At 35.3% G+C, this 13,292-nt stretch overlaps 1 protein-coding gene across 1 annotated transcript in view; it reads right to left on the minus strand.

Annotated features, from left to right (window-relative positions):
* Positions 1 to 13,292, minus strand: part of LOC150090808 (uncharacterized) — a 791,939-nt gene that overhangs the window by 268,152 nt on the left and 510,495 nt on the right. Inside the window, exons 29-30 of the mRNA XM_090372970.1 lie at positions 10,743 to 10,940; positions 2,784 to 2,837 (exon numbers count right to left, since the gene is read on the minus strand). Coding sequence (XP_090229096.1) covers positions 2,784 to 2,837; positions 10,743 to 10,940 — 252 coding nt within the window. The remainder of the gene's footprint in view (positions 1 to 2,783; positions 2,838 to 10,742; positions 10,941 to 13,292) is intronic.

Raw genomic sequence — 13,292 nt, forward strand, 5'->3', positions numbered from 1 at the left:
TAGGTAGTAGTAACCCAAGAGAAATATAGTAACTGTGTGGTACTACACTCAGGGAAGTGGAGAATGAAAAAGACCTGGGGGTAATTATGCAGTCAAATCTGAAGTTCTGTGAGCAGTGCAGACAGGCTGCCAGAGCAGGTCATGGAGTCTTGTGAATGATATATAGGAATTTTGCTAGCAAAGACAAAAGGAGGTGATTATCCCTTTGTAAAAGACAATGGTCAGGCCACACCTTGAGTGGTGTATACACGTCTGGTAGCCTCATTTTACAAAGGATATAGAGTTGCTAAAATGAGTACAAAGAAGGCAACAAGATTGGTAAGAGGAACAGAGGGGGTGCTCTTACCAAAAAAAGCTTAAGTTCTGCAAGTTAAGTTCTGCAAGTTTCAGCATTAGGAGACTAGGCACCTGCGATGTGATCTGATTGAAGTGTATAAGGTATTGAATGGTTTGAGCAGGCTCAATGCTGATGAGATTCTTTTGCTTGCTCAGATTATGAACTTGAGGCAGCATAGATTCAAATTGAGGAAAGACAGTTGCAGAATAGATGTGTATAAGTTTGCCTTTAGCCAGCGGTTTGTTGACTGCTGGAACAGACTTCCGTCGGTTTTTGTGGAAATTGATAGTTTTAATAAATTTTAAGGCTGAATTAGACAAACATTTGGAGCGACCTGATAGGTGAAATGGGATGATTTTTTTTTTTTTTTTTTGGCTGATGCTGTATAAGCTTGCTTTCTTGCATCATATGCTTGAAATAATGCTAATGCTAATGAATAAAATTCTTTTATGGATCAGAGGATGGCTGCAGAATGGGACGCAGAGGGTTCTGATTAATGGTTACTCTTCGTATTGGACCAGAGTGAGAAGTGGGTCCCTCAAGGATGTACTGGAATCATAATTATTTTTTCTGATTCATTTAAGAAAAATGACATTCAAAACGATATACAGGACTTAATGTCAAAATTGGTAGAGGGTTTTATGATTGCCAAGCAGTGCTCCTCCATGATGATTCTGATAGGCATCAAAGATGGTCAGAAAAGTGGCAGCTATATGTTTTAATGCTGCAACATGTAAGTTCTTACATGTGAAATAGCCCTAAAATATATAGCTGGAGGGACTGATTAAAAACGGTAGAGGAAGAGATAGATTTAGGGGCTACGGTACAGCCAGATAAGTTCTATATGCAGCATAGACAGGTGGTAAAGTACCCATGGTATACTATTATTGATTTATCAAATGTTTATATGTATGACTAGGAAGGCTCTAATCCCACTGAGTGTTCCAACTGTGAGATGCACTTGGAATACTGTATTGAAGTATGGACACTGTAATTTAAAAAAAAAAAAAGGTGGGGGGGGGGGGTGGATAAATAAAGAAAGACTTTGAATTATGTGGACTAAGAGATTAGCAACTAGGTACCTTAGAGGTATAGAAGGCTCTAAAATGGGATAGTAAAATGAATAAAGGTGAAAGTTTCACAGTTATAAATAATAACAAAACAGTACAGCAACCTGGGTTTCCTTGTATATGACTAATACTAATAGAAAGTGATTTGGAATTCATGCAAGCCAGATTGATGTATTAATTTAGCAATGAAATCTGGTTTTGCTCAATGGTTCCACTGGTCATCCTCAGATGTACAGTTCTTCAGTTGTCACCAGGTGTTTTTTTCTTTCTTTCTTTCCCCATGGCACAGTGCATGTTCATAAGTGAACATTATTTAACTCTGCCACATTTTATAATCCTAACAACTCACACACAGGAAGAATTAAAAGCCAACTATTATGTTTATAATAAACTTAAATAAAACTGAAAATACAATATGCGTAGTACATCTTTTGAAGAATCCTGTACTATTTATGGCAGTTCAGTTTATTAAAGCCCCAAAGCATACCTTAAATATTAATAATAATTATGATTAGTGAGAAGTCTGTTCATATGAACAGTTAAAAAACATGTACCATACATTGGCAATGCATTTATCCTTCAAAAACTAATATCCAGTTATAAATTAGATGAAACAGAAACTGTTGCTATAAAACTGTTTCAAAGAGAAATCATTTAAATTGCTAAACCTTGTATACCATTCAGTCAGCATTTTCTTGATATGGTACTTATTCCAAGTGTCATACATGCAATCAATTATATGATATGACACAATTTCTCCATATAACTTTTGTCTTTCTCATATGCATATTCTTTCTTCTGCCAGCTAAATATGACTACCTGCTCAAAAAAGTCTTCATTCCACTTCCTGGCTTTATGGTTTTTTATTTTATTTTAAATACACTTCATTCAATGAACAATGAGAGAAAACATGAATTTTTTTTCAGTAATATAGATACCTCTTAATTTGTAATTTTAAGTTTTCTGCCACCTTCATTATCTTGCTATTTAAAGAATATCATACAGTTTTTGAGGTGAGTTCTGAAGGTAAATTAAGCATTTGTTAATTAATATCTATTATTTTATCCTTCTAGAATTTAAAGCATTAGCTAAAAAATGTTCTCACTGTAACTACAATAAAATGTGGCGCAACTTTGCTATTCAGTTAAAATAAAATCATTTGACTTTCTCAATAAACAGGTTTAAATTCTTTATAAATTTAATAAAAAAAATAAAATTCGCAATTTTTTTCCCAATTTTGTTGTAATGAAACCAAGAGTTGCTTGCTCTCTCTCTTTTTGGAAAAGCCATAATAATGATAGCAATAAAATAATAATTACTGATGAGTTATATATTCAAACTTAACTTGCTGTGAGTATTTTAACTTTGTAACTTACAAGTATTCCAGATGGTCCAGAGTGTCCTTTTGATCCTTTTTCTCCAGAAGGTCCCTAAAAATACATATATGCATTAAATAATGGAGAAGTATTATTAAAGAAACCATCAATTCTTAAGTAAATCATGTAAGATTTTAATTATCCTAAGATGATCGATTATCTTTAAGATTTTAATTATCAGATTTTGGGAGGGCACTGGGGTTGCAAAGTTGAACAGACAGTGAATTTTCCAGGTGGAGTCCCCCAGGGTTCAGTGTTGGGCCCACTGTTGTTCTGTATATTTATCAGTGATATTGATGAAAGTATATCAGACTTAATATCCAAGTTTGCAGATGATTGGTAGGGTTGTTAATTAAAGTAATGGAAATGTGATACTTCAACAGGATCTAGAAAAGTTGGGCAGATGGGCTGAGAAGTGGCAACTGAAGTTTAACATTGACAAATGCAAAGTACTGCATATGGGTAGCAGTAACAAAAGAGAAATGTACCAACTGTGTGTACTACACTCAGGAAATGGGGAGTGACAAAAACCTGCTTAAATTATTGTTACATGTTTAAAGATGAAACCAGTGCTGGAAGCTATATAAATATCATCATTTTACCATGGCTGTATACACAAACCCAGCATAAAACAGGACAGTAGGGTTAGAAAAAAATATATAAGCATTAGGCATGCCACTGCTGAATAATGCCAAAAACATACTTTCATTTACACACAGTAAACTCCTGTTGTAACGTTCCTGCTTATAACACTGTCTGGTTTTTTACTTCTTGTCCCATAATTCAATCCTCTGAAGTACGGAGTCCTGCTTATATATATACTATATATATATATATATATATATATATATATATATACAGTAAACCCTCACTAATTTGGTTACAGTTAATCCAGATGTTGGATAATCCAGATCAAAAAATGAAAAATTCTGTTCACAGTTGAATACTTTGAAAGACACAGGATTTAAGAAGGCAGATGAGTTGCTCTGACTGCACGTTGATTGACTGTGCAAAAGAGCAAGGAGAGTTTACAGCACTTCTATGTACCAATGCAGGTGGAACTCATCGGCTAAAGTCAGCAATGTTGTTTGTTATTTGGTTTTTAGGAGCATTAGCAACTAAGGCCATATTGCTCTAGGGATATGCGGTGGTCATTCCCTGATCTTTCCGCATCCTCCGTATTTGGTGGTCATGGGCTCAAACCCCGATCTAATCAAGAAGCGTGTGCTGCGCACTGCTGCTCCTGCCCACCTGGCTACAGAGGCACCTTTGGTCAGCAAGGCTAAGGATCCAAGGGCATTAAAAGACTGCATGCACATATTGCCTGTTGTCTACTACAACCTGCAAATGCTTGGTTCAAGCAAGAAATAACAAAGAATAGGTTCCATAATCACTTCATACCCGAAGTCAAGAGGTACCAGAAAGAAGTGTTGAAATTTTCAGATTACCAGATTAAAGCACTTCTAATCCTTGACAATGCTCCCACCCCACACATCCAGATATAGAAAATATGTCCAGTAAGGATGGTAAAATAAAGTGCTTGACTTTGCTGCCAAACACAACTACCTTAATACTACCCATGGACCAAGGCATCATTATGCCCTGCAAGAGGCTCTACAAGTGCAAATTCTTTCATGAGGTGATGGTAGTGTTGGAAAATAGAATGGATGAAGATAACAACACAAGAGGAAAAAGAACTCTGGAAAATATCAAATCATACAATATCAAGTCTGCTACCTTCAACTGGCCCAATGCATGGAGGGACACTAAAAAGGAAACTTTAGTGAATGGCTGGAAAAAAACTCTTGCAAAACACAGATAGTGATATTGACTTTAAGGAATTATAGCCAGAGAACTTTTAGACTGTGTTGAGGGCAGCTGGAGAGACTGAAGTAATGCAAGAAAGTATTCAAGATTTGCTTGAACTGGAAGAAGTAGGTCCTTTATTTCAGCTTCTGACAGAGGAAGAAATTGCTACAGATGTTATTAAGGATTCTGCTATGGAAGAAGAATCAGATAATGAACTAGATGGATTACAAGAATCTACAATTAAAAAGAAACTTCTTAGCTCTGCAAGTGATGGCATTGATGCAGTAATCAATTATGTGGACTCTTCAGCAAATCAAAAATTTCAGGAGTATTATGAACACCTAAGAACTGTGAAGGAGAGCCTAATTAAAGAACAGTAGCAGAGGCCTTTTCAGACAAAACTTGACAGTTTCTTCAAACCTGCATTATTATGTTCAAAAACAAGTACAATTTCTGAGTCTTCTATTGATGGATAAATTTTTGTCTTTTTATAGTTTTTAAATAAAGGCTCCAAGTGATTTTTTTTTTATTTATTTTCATCAGCACTAGCTATATCATTAAATTTTTTCTAAGTTTTTTTGTCTTTTGCTTCACTAATCCAGACTATCGCTTAATCTGGATGACGTCCCCCCCCCAATTAATCCAGATTAATGAAGGTTTACTGTATATATATATATATATATATATATATATATATATATATATATATATATATATATATATATATAGATTAGTAGATTTCTGTTTGGCTGGAGGAAAAAAACAAAAAAAAAAAAATGAACAGATAAGAAAATACAAATTATTTGTTTCCCTCCTCACATATCTAGCTGACCCCAGGTTTCACTCTCATCAGCAAAAAACAAGAAAGTATGATTACAATAGGCTCAAGAACATTAACACTGGCAGTGGAGGATTGGAAAATGTTTCCTAGTCTAACAAATCCCAATTCTTGCTGGTTCATGCTGACTGGAGGATTGGAATAAGGCAATAACAGCATGAGTCCATGGAACATTCTGCCAGGCACAATGCAGTGGGGGGGGGTAATGGTGTAAGGTTTGCTTTTATGATGCACATTAGGCTGTTTGATAAGAGTGAAACAACGTTTGGATACCACAGGTTAACCTGAAAGCTGTTTCCAGCCAGATGCAACTCTTCATGGATACAGAGTATTCATCTATGAATGAGTCCCTCCAAAAAGATAATGCACCATGTTGCAAAGCTAGAATTGTACTTCCAAGAACATGAGAGTGACTTCGGCTTACTGAGGTTACTTTCCCAGTCACCAGATTTCAATCTGGTTGGGCATTTGTGGAAAGGAGTGGTATGGACTCTTTGGAACAGAGATCTGCAACCATCCAATTTGCAACTGTGGGACGCAATTGAGTCAACATGGACCAGTATTCCTAAACTGTGGCACCTCAATGAGTCCATGCTATGATCAATCCAGACTGTTTGGGAGGGGGGGAAAAAGAGAGAGAGGTCTACTTACAATTAAGTAATGTATATAATAAAGTAGCAACTCAATATATATAGGTAAAGCAAAAATTTATTTAAAAAAAAAAAAACCTCTGACTTTCTATTGTTGAGGATTTAAATTAAATTTTAGGTGAATCAAAAAATATTTCTAAAGACCCATACATTGGCATTTATATATTAGCATTAGCAGAGGCATATGATGCAAGAAACCAAGTTTATGTAACTTGGTTTCTTGCATCATATGCATCAACCAAAAAAAAAAAAAAAAAAAACCTCCCATTTCACACCTCCATTCATTCCAAATGCCTGTCCAGCTCAGCCTTAAATTTATTTAGGCTATCAACTTCCACAGCAAAAGATGGAAATCTGTTCCACCAATCAACTGTCTTTCCTCAATTTGAATCTGTGCCCCCCTCAGGTTCTTAATCTGAGCAAGAGGAAGAATCCCATCAGCATTGAGCTTGCTCAACCCATTCAAGGCTTTATACACCTAAATCAGATCACCTCGCAGGCGCTTGCTCTCCAGCTGCAATTTGCAGAACTTAAGCCTTTCTTGGTAAGAGCACCTCTTTGTTCCCCTAACCAATCTCATTGCCCTTCTTTGTACTCATTCTAGCAACTCTACATCCTTCCTAAAATGAGGCCTCCAGACCTGTACATAGTATTTCAGGTGTGGCCTGACCATTGCCTTGTATAACAGTATAATCACCTCCCTGTCCCTGCTAGCAAAATTCCAATATATCATTGAAAAGTATCCATGACCTACTTTCTCTTCGGTTATTGTTACCCATATGCAGTACTTTGCATTTGTCAATGTTAATCTTCAGCCCATTTGCCCAACTAATCTAGATCCAGTTGGAGTAGCATACTGTCTTTACTGTTGTTAACAACCCTACCAACCATTGTATCATCTGCAAAATTGGACATTAAATCTGATATACCTTCATCAATATCATTGATAAATAAACAACACAACACATGGGACCAATACCGAACACTGGGGAACTTCACTAATAACATTTGTCCATAAAGGGCATTATTACCACTCTCTGTTATCTCCCACTCATCCAATCTTTTATCCATTGTAGCAACTTACCCTTAATATCATACCTCTCCAATTTGTACAGCAGTCTTCCATGTGCAACAGTATCAAAAGCTTTCCTGAAATACAAGTATATGATATCAAAATTATTTTTGACATTCAGTTCCTTTGTGACCACATCACAGTATTCAATCAAATTGTTCAGACAAGAGCTCCCTTTAACAAACCCATGCTGTGCAGACTTGTCTAGATGATCCTATAATGCTTCTTTAACCACTGATTCCATTATTTTCCCCGGAACACAAGTTAAACTAACAGGTCTATAGTTACCTATGTCACCTTTTGAACCCCCTTTGTGAATTGGTGATACATTTGCACACTTCCAGTCCATGGGGACCTCCCTTGAGCCCAAGGAAGCTCTCATAATTATGGCTAAGGGTTTGCTTACTTCCTTTGCTGCCTCCTTTAATATAACTCAATAGATCCCGTCAAATCCTAGGCACCTTTTTTATGTTTAACTTCAACAATTTCGCCTCCATTTTGCTCTCAGTTATTACAAAATCACTTAGCTCCCTGTTAGAGTTTGATAAACTTCTGGCATTCCCCTCATTGAATAACTCATCTTGTGTGAATGTTGATGCAAAATACACATTCAATTTATCAGCTACCTGAGTATGATCATCAATAATCCATCCATCTATGTTAAGTGGTCCAATCTGATTCATCCCTTTCCTTCTAGAGTTTACATAAGTAAAGAACTCTTTGCTGTTTTTCTTTGTATCCTTTGCTAAGGATTTCTCATAATCTGCCTTCGCCTAACTAACCTCCTTTGTGTCTTGATTACAGATTATTTTATATCTGCCACAAGCTTCTGTGTCACCTGATATTTTATATGCATCCCATACATTTTTCTTCTCTGCCACAAACCTCATTAGTTCATCTGACATCCATTTAGGCCTAAACCTTGAACAGTATTTTTTTGTTGGAATGAAAAGCCTAGTAGCCTCCAAAAGAATTCAATATTGGTAGCATCATCAGTTGATCCCACTGTACAGAATTTAAAAACTGTCTGAGACTCCTGTATTCACAAAAGCAAAAGCCCTTCCCTTTACCCTTGCTGGTAGTTACATCTTTAAGTAATTCCCAAATCAGTACATTGGTTCCTTTATCTGTAAATTCTTAATGCATGAATAATCACTGCTGATAATCAGATCAAGAGTATTATGCCCTTTGATTGCCTCTTGAACATGTTGCTGTAGAAAACAGTCATCCAATACATCCACAAAAAAATCTTGCTAGTGTGCGAGTGACCAATTGCTCTGCACAACTGCTCATTATACTCATCAGATTCATTAGGCCTATAACATACACCTATTCTCATTTTTCCTTTCCCAGTGCTTATGTCACACCAAGCAGACTCAACATTGCACTGTTGAGTCTGCTTGGTGTGACAAGCAGACTTTCTATCCTTTCTCCCCAAATTCCAATTCCGCACTGCTTATGTCTGTGTGACACCACGTCTCTGATATCCCAACAATATCTGCCTTTTACATCTTGACTAGTACTTCAAGCTCATCAAATTTATTAACTATACTCCTAGCATTGGTGTACATGCAAGTATACATGCACCTGTTTCTACTCTTAGTTACCCTAACACAGCCCATGTATTTATTTGTCCCACTATAACACCCAGCAGTTCTAGAAATCTCCATTTCCTTACTTTCCAGGCTTCTGCTCATTCTAATAGAAGCAGTGCAAGAATCACTTTTGCCTCTGCCTGCGGCGACTGTTAACCTTTTAATCTGTGTATCCCCACATAAAATTCCTCTGAAATCTGTCTTCTGAGAGTCAAATTGTTTCATGCAAATAGACAGACAGACATACAAACAGACAGAATGGGATACAATTCTGGGCAATTATGGAAGTAAGGCTGTTTGAATTACAAAATGTGATATTCTGATTAGTAAAAAAAAATAATAAAATAACATAATAAATAAGAATAAGCAGACACAAACTTGGTGAAATGTTTATTTATACTAGGTATGGGTCTACTTATTCTAAATTTTTTATTATTATTTTTTACCATTCAAAACTTCACAACCATGTTTAAAATTCAAACAGCCCTCTATAACCATTCAGATTCAGACACATATTCACACAAATATTTTTCTTAATACATTTAATTTTTTTGCACTATTTAAACATCTGTAATTTGGAAATTCACAGAACCAGGTTAAACTAAGAATCCTTGCAAATGGCTGGAACAAGCTGTTGTGTCGTTTGATTCAGATTTAAATCTAAATCTGAATACTTCAGATTTAGATTATCATACTCTAACAGAAGATGAAAAAAATAAATAGGATATTGCTGCTCTAGGGGAAGAAGAGAGTGATACAAAAATAAGATGGCAGAAAAACCTAATCTTGCATCAGTTTGAGAGTCTCTAAATATTATAATTAAGTTCAATGATGCAACTTCTGATCATGATGTGTAGCCTTATTACGATCACTTGAGAATCCTGAGTGAAGCTCGTTATAATGCAAAGAAATATAAAGGTGCAACATCTAAAAATTAATATCTTCTTAAACTTGCTGCTCCTTCTAGATCTACCCTGATTGCAACTGCCATCTTTTTTCAATGTTGAAAACACCATAATACCAGAATCGCCAAGGCGCCTCCGTAGCCAGGAACAGCAGTGCATAGTGCACGCTTCTTGATTAGACCAGGGTTCAAGCTCGTGACCACCAAATATGGAGGATGCGGAAAGGTCAGGGAATGACCACCGCATATCCCCAGAGCAATATGGCCTTAGTTGTTAATGCTCCTAAAAACCAAATAACAACAACCAGAATCACCAATGAAAATGCTTGAGTCTGAATGCAAATAATTGTATGTATCACAATACTTGTACAGTTTACATGCTTACAAGAGTTAGTGCAAATGCATCAGATCTGCTCGCAGCTAACTACTAAATAGTTATAAGATTGGCATCATTATGTATATCTCATATTGTGAATACCTTCACAACGATTGCCATGATATTGCATTACCCCAAATAAGTAACTCTTCACCATAGGAGAAGACTATTATTACTTATTCTCAGAGCCGACCAGGCTAGCCGGGTGGGTAAAGTGCCTGCCTGGCAACCCAAAGGTCGCGGGTTCGATTCCTGCCTCGGGCTTGGATCAAAGTACTGCAAAAACCTTGGGAGGTGCATTATGGCCACAGAAGCCTATGGGCCAACAACTACAAAAAACAAAAAAAAAAAAAAAAACTTATTCTCAGTGGATGGCACCATTTTTATTTTTTCATTTATGTGCTATACCATGTGCCTTTCCCCTCAATCTTCAACACTTTTACAAACTCAAACTCTCTCCTCCCAGTTCATAAAACTGAGATGTCAGTGTATTTTCCAAACTTTTTATCAAAAAACATTACTGAAATGAAAGCAATGATACAGAAGAAAGTTTTATCTGAAATTTAGATATCTATTCTTTATTAATATTATTTATAAATTCATATGGGTTACAAATTTTTATAAAACTACAACTTTAAGGAATACTGATAATTTGAATTAAGAAACAAACTTAGCAGCTGTTCAAGAAAAACTTTAAAAAATCCTTAAATCTTACTCTAATTCCATCTTGTCCAGGAGGTCCAGTTTCTCCTCTCAAACCATGGGGTCCAGGTGATCCAGGAAGACCCCTTTCACCAGGAAATCCTCTCTCGCCCCTCTCACCTGGTGGACCGGAAAGACCTGATGGACCAGGAAGTCCAACCTCTCCATCTTTTCCAGGCTGCCCTGGATTGCCAGGTATACCTGGAAGCCCCTTAAAAAAACACACACACACACACATTAAAAAAATACTTTTTTTATTTAAAAAAAAACAAGAGCAAAAAAAATTAAAAATTAAGAAAAGTCAAACTTTCTCATCTTCTATTGCATTTTTTGTGGCAGGCAGGAGTAATACACCATTTTTAAATAAGTGGCATTTCCAAAAGGTTAATCTGTTATTAGCCTCACACTTACCTCAAAGCTTACAGGAACTTAATGGTTAATCCTAACGGATTAAACTCATACTTACTTACCTCAAATATTACAAGAACCATTATGTTCCTGTAATATTTGAGAAATTGCTATGCTTACCAGCTATTTAGATGGATCTCCTTCGAAGTAGTCCCTTTGACATTGTATGCACCAATTCTCTTTGTGATAGACTTCTTTTTAAATTGCTAATAATATGTGAGAACTCACCACTCTCTGTAACCATCAGTGAGGATGCCAGCACAAACTTGGCAGAAATGCACCGCATTCCCAAACCCTGTGTTAAAATTGATTGACATATCCTATAAGAAATGGTTTTGAAGTGGAAGGTTTGCCAGAATGAGAATCATCTTCAACAGACAAGCAGCCCTTTTTAAATTTTACAAACCATTGAAAAGTCTTCAAATGACACATAGCATTTTCATAAAATCACTCATTTTAAAATGCATGCTAATTCAGACTGAATACAGATAAACAGGGGATTCATGCATTACTATGTATGTATGAGTCACTGAATATGTTGTGACATCTCAAATTTCAAGCCACAATTTGAAAATGCAAGACAGTTCTTCCTCAAACTTTTATCACATGTCATAGCAATGTCATAGCAGATCATATGTCATAGCATTAGCTGTTTTATAATTTCAAAGCAAAATATAGTGTTGCTGCCATTATTCATTATTTTGAATTGAGGCTATCAACATTTTGATAGTCTCAATTTAAATTATGCACCACCACTATGAGTGTAAATTTAGGGATAATATTATTGCATCTACTAACATATAAATAAATATGAGTCTGATGAATGATGCCACCTAGAACATCAATTCAAACCACTGTGTTTTGCTGTGGTGATAGAGGACATGCCTGTAGGTATAAAAACAAAGTAAACATGAAGGAAACCATTTCAGGTTAAATTAGGAATTCAAATTGAGGGAAATTTTGTTTAGAGTTTGACTTTCTTTAAAAATAGGGGAACCAATTAGAGATAGATAACCTGAAATAGTTAACCACTCAACTGTTTGCAAGAGAAGGAATTATACAGAAAATTATACATCTTTAAACAAATAGTTATACAAAAATAATTACAGAGAAAGTTTACAGTTATACAGATGAAGAATATACAAAGATGTACAGATATAAAAATATAAATAATTTTACAAATAATTATACAAAAAAAGTTACAAATAATTATACAGAAAAAAAAAAATTACGTTTTCAGAAAACAAAAAAAAAAAAAAAAAGATGTCCAATCAGTTCAAGACATGAACAGGTGTTCAAGCACAGTACATTTTACAAGATAATGACATAAATTATATTATTGTCATACTTTACCACAAAATCTAAAGAAAACAAAGGTGTTATTTAAATATAAACTTAATCACTATTTACAAAATATGAACATATTTACAAAATGTTAAATTTTAACACATGTTAAAAAATGGAGCAAACAGTTGAGATGAATGCTACAGTTTATACAATTTGTGCTACCAGGCTAATAGCAACAAGAAAATGTTTGAATATATTCCTTAAAATTTTGAATTTAACAAATTCAAGGGAGAAGCTTGGTGAAGTTCTGAAAGAATTTGGAATTTATGAATGAATTTAAGTTAAGTATAGGTATTGATCAATAATATAAAATAGGTTTATAATTCAGACAAAAGCTGTCATCTTTTAAGAAAGACAGAGCGTGAGAAATTCTGAAAGAAAATAAAAGAGGAAATGAAGACATATTCCTGACCAGGAGTAACAGGACCAGTGATAGACAGTAACTGTGAATGAAATTCATTGTAAGGGCAAACGAAGAGAAAATTGGTAGAATCCTCAACAGAACCACAAAGACAAAGTTCGGAGTTGGAAAGATGAAAACAGGCAATTTTAAAATTCCAGGAACCATGTTCTGTTAAAAGAAAGCTAGAAAACATGCTGGAAGAAACCATTTATGAGTGTTTTTATTAACAAATGTAACTTCTGGAATAAATAATTTTGTAATTAAGCCTTTTTAGGAATCAGACCAATGAAGTTGCCAAAGGTCATGAAGGATATTTAAAATTCACAGTTTTTCTTGTTTAGGTCTGGAGGACACATCAATATGAATTCCACTGTATTCTGCAGGGAGGCCCTTACGAATGAAGTA

This window comes from Mastigoproctus giganteus, chromosome 1 (genome assembly GCF_048544385.1).
Source record: "Mastigoproctus giganteus isolate SK-2022 chromosome 1, ASM4854438v1, whole genome shotgun sequence".
NCBI lineage: Eukaryota > Metazoa > Arthropoda > Arachnida > Uropygi > Thelyphonidae > Mastigoproctus > Mastigoproctus giganteus.